Source organism: Microdochium trichocladiopsis (assembly GCF_020744255.1).
Source record: "Microdochium trichocladiopsis strain MPI-CAGE-CH-0230 chromosome Unknown B0I36scaffold_11, whole genome shotgun sequence".
Classification (NCBI taxonomy): Eukaryota; Fungi; Ascomycota; class Sordariomycetes; order Xylariales; family Microdochiaceae; genus Microdochium; species Microdochium trichocladiopsis.
In genome coordinates, this window is record NW_025763554.1 from 101758 (window position 1) to 115266 (window position 13509).

At 54.4% G+C, this 13509-nt stretch overlaps 5 protein-coding genes across 5 annotated transcripts; 3 read left to right on the forward strand and 2 right to left on the reverse strand.

Moving 5' to 3' along the window:
* The first annotated feature begins 458 nt into the window (after nt 1–458).
* B0I36DRAFT_335108 (uncharacterized protein) lies at nt 459–3348 on the forward strand. The gene is made up of 6 exons (XM_046155420.1): nt 459–764; nt 838–932; nt 993–1148; nt 1220–1372; nt 1427–1728; nt 1792–3348. Exons 1-6 carry the CDS (start codon nt 636–638, stop codon nt 3174–3176), a joined length of 2220 nt encoding a protein of 739 aa, XP_046006239.1. The 5' UTR covers nt 459–635; the 3' UTR covers nt 3177–3348.
* Nucleotides 3260–5013, reverse strand: B0I36DRAFT_425190 (D-isomer specific 2-hydroxyacid dehydrogenase; the record flags this gene model as incomplete). The annotated part of the gene is made up of 2 exons (XM_046162317.1): nt 4820–5013; nt 3260–4189 (listed from the first exon to the last, which is right to left on the reverse strand). Exons 1-2 carry the CDS (start codon nt 4889–4891, stop codon nt 3260–3262), a joined length of 1002 nt encoding a protein of 333 aa, XP_046006240.1. The 5' UTR covers nt 4892–5013.
* A 758-nt stretch (nt 5014–5771) lies between these two features.
* Nucleotides 5772–7918, forward strand: B0I36DRAFT_368032 (uncharacterized protein; the record flags this gene model as incomplete). Its single annotated transcript, XM_046159549.1, has 5 exons — nt 5772–5802; nt 5873–6842; nt 6941–7001; nt 7078–7740; nt 7826–7918. 5 exons carry the CDS (start codon nt 5772–5774, stop codon nt 7916–7918), a joined length of 1818 nt encoding a protein of 605 aa, XP_046006241.1.
* A 791-nt stretch (nt 7919–8709) lies between these two features.
* B0I36DRAFT_377399 (short-chain dehydrogenase) lies at nt 8710–9778 on the reverse strand (the record flags this gene model as incomplete). Its single annotated transcript, XM_046160556.1, has 5 exons — nt 8710–8742; nt 8799–8907; nt 8974–9029; nt 9095–9231; nt 9295–9778. The coding sequence occupies 5 exons, from the start codon at nt 9776–9778 to the stop codon at nt 8710–8712; spliced, it is 819 nt and encodes a 272-aa protein (XP_046006242.1).
* A 1036-nt stretch (nt 9779–10814) lies between these two features.
* On the forward strand, nt 10815–13113 carry B0I36DRAFT_335114 (uncharacterized protein). The gene is made up of 10 exons (XM_046155421.1): nt 10815–11215; nt 11288–11303; nt 11382–11506; nt 11583–11745; nt 11832–12036; nt 12104–12164; nt 12226–12246; nt 12307–12438; nt 12552–12792; nt 12848–13113. The coding sequence occupies exons 1-10, from the start codon at nt 11056–11058 to the stop codon at nt 12942–12944; spliced, it is 1221 nt and encodes a 406-aa protein (XP_046006243.1). The 5' UTR covers nt 10815–11055; the 3' UTR covers nt 12945–13113.
* Nucleotides 13114–13509: the final 396 nt, after the last annotated feature.

Genomic DNA, 13509 nt, shown 5'->3' on the forward strand with positions numbered 1-13509 from the left:
TGCAAATGACCGCCTTAGCCGCCGTCGTCGTACGAAAAGAAAACAGCTATAGAAAGGAGGGTCCCTTACGATTAATTAGGCAAAGGATTTGAAGGCTCAAATCGACGCGACGGAGCAGTTGAGGGCGGAAACGAGTTAGAATAGTGGTCGTACGAGGAGGCCCGAAACGCGTGCGCGACGATGTGGCGTCTGCGGCGAGCCCGGCCATAATGCTCGTACGTGTTAGAAAGTTGTATCTGCCTCTGAAGAAGAGGATTCTGAATAGTTTCAATTGATTTCAGGCGTTATGGTTGAATTCTCTTATACATTATAGTACGGGTACCTGGTGGGTGGCTCACTTGCTTGTGTGGCTCACTTGCTTGTGGATTACGTTACGCCAAGTACTTTTTCAAGACGCGGCCGTCTTGCCCCGCCCCAGCCCCACCAACTTTCTTTAGTCAGTCGTCCACCTCCGCGCTCGGCTTGTTTCCGCCTCCCCAGGATGTGTGTGTCTGCCGAGAACTTGCCGAGAGCCTCCAGTTTGATGCACGACGGATGGCCCCTCACCACCCCAATCAGCATCGAAACGGCAGCCTACCTTGTCGCTAGATCTTGGTACCGAGCCCTGGTGCCAATCCCGGCTCGTGAGGCAAAGCATGGCGTCCCACGCTTTGACTGGACCCGCGCAGTCACCGCCATCGGCTTTGTCGCCCTCACAACTGCCTCGATTCGCTCGCCTCCCTCGCCTCCCCGCGTGCCATACTTGCTCGCAGAAGAAGATCAAGGTATGGTCTTGCTTATCCAGAGAGAAAAGTGTCAAGAACGGACCATGCTGACAGAAGCCAACGAGTCATTCAGTGCGACAACCAGCGCCCGTCATGTGCCAATTGCAGTCGTGCAAAGGAGCAGTGCTTCGTCTACAACTCCGTGACGAAGCGGATGGTGTCACGATCGTGAGAAACCCCAAATCTCCTGCTGCTGCAGGCTCAAAATGTGTTGACTTCCAGTCCTAGCTACATCCAACGCCTTGAACAAAAGCAAGGGCTTTCGCCACCCTCCGAGCATGCCTCTATCAGAACCCCTAGCTCTGCTCAGGGACTACCTCAAGATGCACCGTCCGTCCCGTCGATGAGCAGCTCGTCTACGGTGATGAACCGCGGTGGACTCAGGTAAGACCGACTCTGGATTTTGGCTATTCATAGCATGGACAGCATGAGCACTTAGCTAAGCGAGCGTCCAGTTTCTTGTCTTTGCTTTTCTCCGATGGTCGCTGGAGGAAGTCGAACGCGGGCCTGCTCCGGGAATTAACGAAAGCATCTGGCGAGCCTGAAGCGACTCACAAGCCTTGCTCTTTACCGTCGGCAACAGAGGGAAGCTCTCTTGTCGAGCGATAGTCAGTCAAAGCACTCAAGCGCCCTCGCGATCGCAAGACTAACAACGTGAGCAGTCTCAGCTGGGCACATGTAATGGGGCCGTTCCTTCTTCGGCGAGAGGTGTGGGATCTTCACTCCCGCGTCTACGTAGATCAGAGCAACGGCAAAGCACCCGACACAGGAGACTTGTTCCGGATCTTCATGATCTATGCATTGGCCTCCATTATCCCATACCGTAAAGGCCTACACCACCAGCATCCGGAGGGCTACTACATGGCAGCTCTTCAGTATCTAGACTCGAGCTTCCTCGCATGGGGCATGCGGTCGCTCGAGAATCTGCTGCTCATATGCCGCTACGGAATCTACGAAAATATTGGTAAGGACACCCATTCACCTTTCGTCCACGCCACGTCATCTTTCAGATCTTGACATTATCCAGGGACGTCCATATGGGACATCGTGCGATTAGGTGGCCGCCTCTGCATCGAGCTCGAGCTCCACGCTCATGACGGACCGGCAAACTTGCCACTGATAGAAAAGCAGCGACGGCGCCGCGTATTTTGGAAGTTCTATCTCCTCGACAGATACTGTTCCTCGACCTTGGATCGGCCATTCGCCATAGACGACCGTGATATTCGTATCGGTCTCCCTGCCGACATTGACGATCATCACCTCGAAACATGGAACGGGCCTTTCCAGTCCCTTGATTCCGTGGCAATCCCTCAAGACCCATCTGTGGCCACCGAGACCACAGTCCTTCTCAGAAACGTCACCCTTCGGCGGGTTTCGTCCCGTATACACACTGAATTTTCCCATCTCCGAGAGGAGTGCACCTCGGCATCTCTGCAGCCTCATCTCACTATTGGTCGCATCTATATGGTCCTCAACCAGCTGCTCGAGGATCTTGAAGTCTGGCGCGCAGCGGCGCCGGTCATTGCGAACCCAGCCTGCGTATACCACTTGCCGGACTGGAACAATTTCTTGTATGCGCGAGAAAAGCTATATCTTGTGCGGAGGGCTGTCGATCTCGTGCCCCGCAGGGACGGTGTTCTCCCCAAGCAATTCTCTGCCCACCTCCTGCACGCCGCCCTGCAGGTGATTGAGCGGTATTCGACCCTTTGCCAGTCCTCGCTGGTAACACACACGCGAAACTATTTCCACATGATGTTCACGGCTGGCTTGTCTGTCATCTATTGCATTTCATCCAAGGCTACACTGTCGTACAAAGATCTGTCAGCCTCCGCCCAGGGCCTTCGCGCCTGCGAGGCCACCCTCACAGACATGGCTGCCAAATTGGTTCACTCCAATCCGTACGTGACCGTATACGCGGCACTGCATCGCGACGTGTCCCACAAGATCCAGCAAGCTCTGGTGGAAAGCATGGGATCGTCGAGGCCGGGCAGCGCCCCTTCCTCGCCGAATGGCTACAACGCGGATCGCCACGAAGATACAACACCGGCTCAGAGAGTCTTGGACGACACGATGGGAGCCCCTGTCAGCATGCTGTTGGCAGAGGATGTCCCGCTGCATAGCGCTCAGCAACATGTGCCATCTACCGAACCTTTCGACGGCGTTCATTCCACAGGAGCATTCGCCATGACCGGTCCGCTGCAGGTAAACTTCAGCCTGCCCGCTGGAGACGTTGGCGAAACAATGTTTACTGTAGGCTCAAACGAGCTGAACACGCTCAGCGACGATCTGTTGCACTGGACACGCACGGACGATTCGACGCTGTGGAACATGGACAACACCCTGTTGGACTACATCTACGGAGATCCAGACTCATTTGGGCAAATCCCAAACACGTTCTCGGGCGGGTTCTGAGACTGTCCCACGGGGCCTCATGGAGCAAGTTGAACTATATATAATTAATCCTGTTGAATTCTGTGATTGCCTTTTCCCCTTCTCTATACTGTAGTGTCCTTCTGGATAAATTGAAGGAGGTTCTCGGCAGCCTTCAGGCCTGCAGCTCTTTGAGAGTCTGCGGTTGTGCCACCAAGATGAGGGGTGCTCATGACGCCCAAGTCCCACATTGCGCCGTACTTGTCCTTGCTCGGAGGCTCCTCCTCGTGACAGTCAAGCCCAGCTCCTAGGATTAGCTTCTCGGAGAGAGCCCGCTCAAGGTCGTGTTCGTTTATGATGCCGCCGCGGGCGGCGTTGATGAGAATAGTGGATGGCTTCATGGCCTTCATCTGGTCGTAGGAGATCATGTCCCTCGTCTCTGGCGTGAGGGGCATATGGACAGTGATGATGTCGGCCTTGGCCCAAACTTCATCGAGAGTGGAGGCACGCTCGTGGGGAATGTTCGGCCATGCACCAGCGGGAACAAAAGGGTCATAGGCGATGACCGGGCAGTCGAACCCGGCCCCAAAGATCTTGGAGACGGCAGAGCCGATATTGCCCATGCCGATGATGCCGATCGTCCTGCCTCGTAGCTCAAAGCCGATGCACTGCTCCTTGGGGACAAGGATGCCGTGGGCCTGCTTGGCGAGGACGGGACCCAGTTGCCGTGCAACACCCAGGGCCAAGGCGAGGACGAGCTCGGCAACAGCCTGGGCGTTGATGCCAGGCGTGTTCAAGATCTGGATGTTGCGCGCCTTGCAGGCGGCGGCGTCGATCTTGTCAATGCCGACTCCCTGTTTCCCGATAGCTTTGAGGTGCGGCGCGGCTGCTATATCCTCTGCGGTGACCCGGGAACCACGAACGAGGATGTACTGCGCGTTCTCGCGCCACTTGGCAAGCTCCTCTGGGTTGTTTTTCTGGGTGATGGGGTTGAAGTTGGCTTCGCAGAAGGCTATAACGTCCGGATGGAAGTTGTCGAGGAGGTAGACCGTCGGCTTAGACCGCGATGCGATTGCCTGGTCATGATCAGACGAAACGGGCAGGGCCATTGTGCAAGAGATGCGTCGCGTGGATGTCCAGAGGAGGCAATTGACCGGATGGATGTCAGTAATGAGGACGGGACGGAATCAGGAAACGAGAAGGGGCCAGGATATAATGTATAAGAAGCCAAACTTCAAGGATACCCGTTCGAGACCAGAGTGATCCACCTGCCGGCAACGTTTGAGGCACTTGCAACAAGGCAAGACGCTAAGGGCAGCGAGTTGGCGGCCTGATCCGCTTTAGCAGCGTACCCTTCGGATCGGCATCTCAGGCAACTCATGACGAGGACATCTCAATCACAGAAGGGGAAGGACGGCGGACCGGAGCCCGTTTCCGAGCAGGGGCTCAGCGATAGACTGACCGGACACCAGCCCCTGCACCAACCCCAGGAGAATCAAGGAGCAATCACACCCATGTGTATCTATTCATATCCTACCACTCATGCCTTTTCCTTTCCCTTGCCCAAATGCTGGATTGGGCAGGCACTTTGGCCAAGACTTAAGATATGACGTCTATGCAGATGCGACGAGCTGGACACAACCAAGGTAACGAGAAGTGAGAGGCTCGAGCCGTGATGACTCCACCTGTCGGGAGGAGGCCGAGCGAATGACACTGGCAGCATGACAGGAGGTCAAGGCAGTCGGGTGTGGGGTCATTTGCGGGTGGTCTCTAGCCGAAAGGATCCATGCCTATGCTTCAGGTAAAGTTTTCCGATGATTGAAAACGTACAATTGAGTAACTCACGATTGGTAATATGCTGCCCTTGTCTTGTCATCACCCCATTCAAAATGTGAGGTTCAGGCAGGACATGGGCCGATTGTCGGACGCGGGGCCGAAGGGCTTGGAGCTTCGGCCGCGAATCCACCAATCTCGGGAGAGTTCGGTGGCCCCCCACCATTTCACCCCTTACCCGGAAACGGTGGTACCAAATCTGGGGTGAGGGGTTTCTTCCTGGGTGATCTCTGGGCCTACCGACTGCTGCTTCTCACAAGCCTTCGGCTGCTGGCAAAGGACATATATCGATACTGTGCTTGCGCCTGGTGGCTCCGCTTGTCCCATGACTGACAGGAGTATCTCAACGGAGCGTTTTCCGACCCAATGACCTCCCGGCCCCCTTCCGAGGTTTCCGGGCTTGGTCCGCCCACACGCGAAGGTCACCGCCAACGAACATCATCCCCGCCAAGCAAGCGGACACGGGCCTGCGAACGATGCTGGAGACGAAAGCAGAGAGTAAGTGAACCATCTTGAGCACGTGCCGAGGTGCTGCGAGCGACGGTGGGCAACGGTGGGGGGGTCGCTTCACATCTCCAAAACTCTTGGCCAGTCACTCGCCCAGCCCTGACATTGAGCATATGGCTTCAGATTCCTCCAGATGCCCTTGTCTTTGAAAGAACCTCGAGCAGAAGGTCAACATACTGATTCTTGCTCTGCCTCCTCGTGCATAGTGCGATCGGAAACTCCCAGTCTGCACAAATTGCCAGAGAAGTGGGTTCGAATGCCTTGCTCGGGCAGCACCCCCAAAGGACTCTTTCGAAGATGTTACCCTTACGCATGCAACTCTCGAGAGGTAAGTCTCGCCCGCGCTCCCCCGTCTTCCCGCTAACGAGCGCCGCACCGCTAATGTTGGTCCAATGCAGCTACCTGGAATCCCTCGAACGGAACGACAGCCACCATGATTTCCAGGTCTCCAACCCAGCAGGCCAAGCCTTTTCGGCTGCGGGGCCGAGGTGTGTCAACGGCCTCTCCGGACGGCCCGCCGGGTTCAGACCCCAAGGGGCCGCCTGCCGCCGGCGAGACATCCCCTGTGCCACTGCCAGCCGGCGATCCCCATCAGCCTGGGCGTCCAGCTGACGACGAGGACCCTTCCGTGGGTGACACGATGGGGGCCATTGGCCAACTGACCAACCGCGCCATGGCCGAGTCCCGGGCAGAGCCAGACCAGTCCGTTGACAAGCTAAACTTGTTGCACATGGTCCAGGCTGCCCTCGCCATTGATGGCCACGACCCATCAGCCTCCACGTCGAGCAGATTGGGTCAGGGCGACCTGGATAGGGTGACTCCGTGCGCTCTTCCCCCGCGTCAAGAGGCCGTGAAATACATACGTGGTTACCTTGACGCTCTGTATCATATCCCCTGCCTCGTGAGACCGGACGAAACCACCTTGGTGTCCCACCTGGACAATGTTCTTGCTGCCGTGGCGCCTGAGCAGCAATATGGCCAGCCTGACATCAACACTCATGCCAAGGCCAACACCAGTGCGATTGAGCTATTTGAGATCCACCTTCAGATCGCCATTGGCATCATGGTGTCCCAGGACGCTGTCCGCCTAGCAAACTATGCCCATTCGTTACATGCGGCTGCGACCAGGTTGCTCCCTGCTGTGTTCAGATCAAGACATTATGCGGACTCGCTCCGCAGCCTGCTACTCCTCATCGCATTCTCGCTAGTGCATCCTGGGGGCGGGTCAACATGGCATCTTCTCGGATGGGCTATACGCGTATGCATCACTGCCGGGTTCCACAAGGAACCCACGAGCCAGACCGGCCTGCCACTCGAGGAGATTGAGGAAGCGAGATGGTTGTTCTGGAGCGTATATGTCCTGGACCGGTGCGTGAACAGTCTCTTCTCAACCTTCCCAATAGCGTCAATCTCGTTGCCTCATCCCGAGAAAGGACCGCATCTCGATCTAACATTTTCCGCTGTAGCTGGGTTTCTATTGCCATGGATAGACCATTTGGAATGCGGGATGTCGACATAAGCATTCAGGTAAGTCTTCTCCAAGACGACCCTGTTCTCTCCTAGTAGCATCCACTCCTTGCCTTGACTGACTCTGGCTCGCTAGCCCCCCAATGAGAAGTCGGAAAGCTCCCCGTCAAGGACGCCCTTACATGGACTGTCCAAGTTCAGAGAGGCCCTGGGCCTTCATTTCATCCGCCACGCGCACATTACCTCTAACATTCGAACCGACTCCCGAGCTAACCCCTTGTCCCACTATGGCAACCTCACAAACTGGAGAGATTTCGACCCTCCGCTTAGTTCATCCTCAGATATGGTCCGCTTATGGGAAGATAGCGTGGATCAGCTTATGTGCCGCGGCTTGCTTCAGATAGTAGCGCTCTTGGAAGACGGGGGACGAGGTGATCAAGAAAAGCGCCACACTGAAGCCGGCATCGTCCCCGCAAGAATGATAGCCGAGATCCAGAAGGACGCCAGAGCTTCATGTCGTCGATTCGTCATGACATCCTACGACCGTGCAGGACAGTGGCCAATAACACGATCCTTCTTGGACTCCTACGACCTGGTGGCCGCCACAGTAGGCTACATATGCCTAGAAGCAAGACAGGGGCAACATTCACAAGTTGGGTCCAGGAGTCCCAACAAGGCCGAGCTGATGGAAGTAGTTCACAAATCGTCCGTCCTGGTGACGCAGATAGCGTCGCGGTTTCCAGGACTCGATGGATTCCATAGGCTTTTTCTCTCCTTATCTAGCAAGGCAGTAGGCGAGGTAAGTTGTGGGGTGCGCCGAGAACCCTTCTCCTGTTTTAGGAGTTCACGATTTCATCGCAAGTTACTAATTCTATGATCTCTAGTCTACGGGGCAGATCCTGGAGTATCCTCGGAACTTACCGTCATCACTCCGCCGGCTCATAGACATGAGCTTTTCTACGAGTCCCAATTACTAGGAAAGAGGATGTACTTCAAATGCAAGGAGAACAGGCGGCTTGTAATAAATACTAGTCTAGTAATCTCGGAGAGGGGTGGAAACTCACCCATGAATGACCCTGAACGCCCAACAGAAATCCACTTGGGCGGCTTCCGACAATCCTAATGAAATTAGGCTTTGGTCTGGGAATTCTTTTCTTCCCCGACCACCGCGGTGAGAACGGGGAATCATCTGCCTGTGGAAATCAGGAACTAGCCGTATCTCAATCTCAAATGGGCTCTTTGGGCTAGATATGGGCACAATGTTCATGCCGGCCGCCCTGTTACCTCTTGATCCGGAACGCCTTCTCTGTTTTCTTCTTTGTACATGTAAGATATCGGACTGGAGTCTACGGTAGTCCTGATCACCAACTTACAGGTCATCACGCCTTATGTATAAGACTTGCAAGGAGGCCGGAAACTAACATGAGCGATTTAGGTGATCTAGATAGGAAGTTGCTTTTGTACATCTAGTTAATGCCACTTGAGAAATTCGCTACACTACGAGCCCTCGTCCCTTCAAGCGCACTCACTGAATATACACTTTCCACGGAGTGTACCATTACAGAGCATTGTAATAGGCGGTAAGGAAATCTATCTTCACCTCATTATCGTAGCCGGACGAGAGAGAAGAGGGGGGCAAGCCTGATCAGCCTTCCTATGTTTATGGAATCGCCCTCGTTTTGCTTCTCAGCTACGTTCATGTATGAGGCGTTGTCGTCCACCTCTCTGGCTCTTGACACGAAAACTCCACCACTCTTAAGATGTGCATTCAAGACTTCCGGTGCATGACTGTGGCAGCTCCCTGTTATGACGTCATTAGTATATTGAAGTCAAAGAAACCTCTCGAGGAAGACTTGCCTGATGGCTTGGGAAGATCAGTGTATCTGCAATCACAACATTTTGCCTGCGAGTGGCAGCAAAAACGATGACCTCGGCAATGTCGTCAGGAGTCAGAGGCTCGCAACCACTAGAGTTTCTCGGATTAGCTTTAGAAGTAGACGAATAGGACCAAAGAAAGATCGCAAGAGCTTACGAATAAACGGCATCCGCTTTCGACTTGTCGCCGTAGAATCGCACGACGGAGAACTCCTAGACTACTGGTTAGCCAGGCTCGCTCTGATGGAGTGGAGGTTCTAGAGACCAGAGGGCCATACCGTCTCTACTTGACCGGGGTCAACACCAATCACGCGGATGCGCGTTGCTATGAGCTCCTTGCGCAGGCTGTCCGTAAAGGTGCGGACGGCGGCCTTGGTAGCACAGTAAATGGAACCGCCGACGTACGGCTCACGGCCTGCATTCAGTTCAGTCTCTTGGGACTTGCGGGAGGCAATATATCAGCGGACGTGGCACTCACCTGCGATGGAGCCGATGTTGATGATATCACCCTCGCCGCCCTCGGAGCCTCTCGCCAGGAAGATGGGCAAGATCGCCTGGGTCATGTTAATCAGGCCGGTGACGTTGGTTTGGAACATGATGTTCATATCCTCCTCGACAATCTCAGGAGCCTTGGCCACGCCTCTGACGAGGCCGGCGTTGTTGACAAGAATGTGGATATCACGGAATTCGGCAGGCAGGTCGCCGACAAAACTCCGGATGGCGGCAGGGTCGCTGACATCAAGTTGAACGGTGTGAACCTTGACGTTGTCATTGGTCTCCTTGGAAATGTCCGCTGCGATCTGCCGGAGCGCGTCGATGCGGCGAGCAGTAAGGATGAGCTTGAGGCCGGAATTGGGGGCAGTACGAGCAAACTCAAAGGCCGTGCTCCGGCCAATGCCGCTGGAGGCACCGGTGATCAGCACCGTCTTGCCCTCGAGACGCTGCGCTGCTATTGAGGCCATGGTTGATGATGATCAAGGTGACGATAGAGAGAGAGAGAGGAACTCAAGCAAAGCTGGAGACGTGATGACAAGTAGAGAGGATCTATGAAGTAGGCCGAACAATAGGCTTGACAGTTTTGGTCACAAGCGGCGGGACTTTACTCGCGACGAGACGTGGGGAAAGGCCTGAGGGATATAGAAAAAAAGAGGGAAGGAGTATGAAGCTGCTCTTTATGAGAAGCTCATCTGGGAGGCTGAAGGGAGCACGATCAAACGGACACGGCAGTCTTAATAAGCAAAGACTTGAAGAATGGCGCGTGTGCACGAGAGACGATAAATTCACAACGCAATGCACAATTGTAATAATGCTGGCGGTCTGCTCTGCCAACCCCGCGCCTCTTGCAATCGCAAATAGTGGAAGCCACGCAAGGGGAGTGAATTTAGACGTCATACAACAAGGGACTCCCCTGCCTGAGTCACGTTCGAGGCGATGCTCGGGGCAAGTAGTGGTCGTTCGATAAAGCAATAGGAGTTGCGATGTCACAGACGCCGCCTCGTTGGCTGGTGGGAGTGGAGCGGCCGCAGACAAAATGGCTCCATGCTGTCGGACTTGACCCGTGGATCCACACGGAACATTGTCCGAAGACTAGCGATCGGAGGAGACTTATCCACACCGACCCCAGAAGTTCGTGCGGAGCGACGCCGCCCTTTATCCCTTAGCTTTGGAGCTTTGGGATGGACTGAGCCGCATTTTTCGCCTCGGGGGCGTCAAGCATACAGTGTTTCAATAGCTTCTCATACTAAGATAGACATTGAGGCCCAGGCTTGAAGCTGAGAAGGCTCCAGTACTTCGCAGTCCCATGCCACCCGGGCGCTCCTCGGAGTACCTGAGCACACAGTATCGCTCCCCGGCACTGCAGCCTCTGCGTCCCAATACCACTAACCAGGCCTCGCCTCGGGTAGATCGATCTGAGTCACGTCCGATGTAGGACCGCGTTCTCTCTGCCCCGCCATTGCAACAGTTTTTTTCAATCTTTGTTCGAGTCATCTGGAAGCATGAGGGCTGAAAAAATTGGTCCAATTGACCTTTTGCCATGCATATATGGGATCTTGTTCATCGACGCAATTGAAGTCTTTGCTCTACACCTCTGATCTCTACATCTCTTCTCGAGTACTGGGTCTTCATTGCTCAAAAACGGCCTCCATACACACCTTCTCCTTCTCCCTGCCCTCGCCGCAGACAGTCCCCTGACCCTCCCAGAAGCGCAAGACCGCCAAAAAAGCAGCACATTCACAACATGCCTGCAACCACCACCGCGCCTGAAGGCACGCCCGCCCCCCACACGCCCAGGCCATTCCAGATGAGCCAGAACTTGTTGTCCAATGTCGGCAACTTCAAGTTCATTGAAAGCACCCTGCGGGAGGGCGAGCAATTCTCAAATGCCTTCTTCGACACAGGTAAATCCCACGATACAGCCCACCATCAGAATCATTGCCGAGATAATCTAACGTGTGATTGGACTCGCATAGAAACCAAAATCAAGATGTACGGCCTCCTTTCGCATGGCCCCTTCGTTGGTGGCGCTAGCATTGCATACCGTGTACTCATTCGCAATTGATATAGTGCAACAGCGTTGTCCGAGTTCGGCGTGGAATACCTAGAGCTCACGTCACCTGTGGCCTCTCCACAGTCTCGAGATGATTGCGCCGCGATCTGCAAGCTTGGTTTGAAGTCCAAGATTCTTACCCGTTCGTATTCCTCGCTTCCCTTGGTCGCCCAAACCCGCTCCGCAGATTCACCTGACAAAGATCGCCCATTCCTAAGATGTGCGCTGCAACATGGACGACGCTCGAGCTGCTGTCGCAACTGGTGTCGACGGCCTCGACATTGTTATCGGCACCTCCTCGTACCTCCAGAAGTATTCACATGGCAAGAGTATCGCAATGATCAAGGAAATGGCACTCGAGGTGATCGAATACGTCAAGAGGTGAGACACACTGCTGCTACCCCCTGACCATATAGACCGTAGTAGCGCAGTACGCCTTGATGTTAACGCAAGATTCTGTGAACCAGCGAGGGGCGCGAAGTCCGCTTCTCTTCCGAGGACTCGTTCAGGTCTGACTTCGACGACATCATGACTCTCTACAAGGCCGCTGATGCTGCGGGTGTCGACCGCGTTGGTGTTGCCGATACCGTTGGTTGTGCCACGCCCCGGCAGGTCTACGAGTTGGTCAGCACGCTTCGTGGTGCGGTGTCGTGCGATATTGAGGTCCATTTCGTCAGTGCCCTCCTATCTTGGACTGAAATGTCTTAACCCATCACGGCGGTAACTAACTTCATGCAAGCACGACGATACTGGGTGTGCCATTGCAAATGCCCTTGCGGCGTTGGAGGCTGGTGCAACACGTAAGGAGGCTCCCTTGGACTTTTCCATCCTTGTGATCGATCTGCTAACTCATATTACTAGACATTGATGTGTCTGTCTTGGGTAAGCAAATAGTTCCATATGAGACACGATGTAGAAGGACGTCGGCTTAACACAGGATAGGCATTGGCGAGCGGAACGGCATAACCCCTCTTGGAGGATTTCTCGCCCGGATGATCACCCTTGATCGGGAGTATGTGACTTCGCGTTACAAGCTACAGAAGCTCAAGGAGATCGAGGATTTGGTAGCCGATGGTAAGCACCTTGATCAGCCCTGCTTTCTGCCTTTCTGGCCCTTTTCTCTGTCTCCGCCCCTGCTGGACAGGGAGCCTCCTGTCAACGTATACTAACTTGCAAATGAACGATAGCTGTCGAGGTCAATGTTCCTTTCAACAATTACATTACTGGCTACTCGGCCTTCCATCACAAGGCCGGCATCCACGCCAAGGCCATTCTCAATGCCCCGAGCACTTACGAAATTATCAACCCCGAGGATTTCGGCATGACCCGCTTCGTGCACATCGGATCACGCTTGACAGGTTGGAATGCTGTTCGCAGCCGCGTAGACCAACTCGGGCTTCCCATGACCGATGTTCAGGTCAAGGAGGTGTACGTTCTCCTAGTCCCTCCGTCGGTATTCAGCTGTTGCTAACAACCGATATAGTACTCAGAAGATCAAGGCCATGGCCGATGTGCGCCCGCTAGGAATCGATGATACTGACTCTATCATTCGATCGTATTACAGAGAACTACAAACGTAATGCTGCAGTCAAGACGCGGATTGTAGTCCTCACCAGCAATTGTCTCACGTAATGTTTAGGAAGGTTCGGCGAAATCAAAAATTGGTGATTGGGATTAGAATAACCAGTCGTATAGACGACCTGAGCTGCATCTAAAAGTCTGATCCAATAAACAAATGCATTCCTACCCAGATAATGGCTAAGCAAAGCTCGCCTGCTATCCCCAGCATTGAGCCAAGGGCAGTAGAGCGTGCTTAGTAAGAATCGTTCGCGCGAGGGCTTGTGGACTTGTATTATGCGCCACGAGTTAGCAGTGATGTCCCTTCCGTCGTGTGTGGGTGCTTCCTTGCGATCAGAAGAACCCTCCGCCCTCGGATATCAGGTTGAGTGGAGAAACATGACTCGCCACGCTGCGGGCGCGGATTTTAGACCGAGCTTGTCGGACTCTCCCCGACCGGACCATGCTCGCGCTAACGCGCACCCACCCATTTCCTACTGCTTTGCCCCACGGGGAAAAGGGAAAAGCTGTCCGAGAATAAACCAACGACGAACCCAATTTGATATACAAAACCCTGCCGCATCTCTG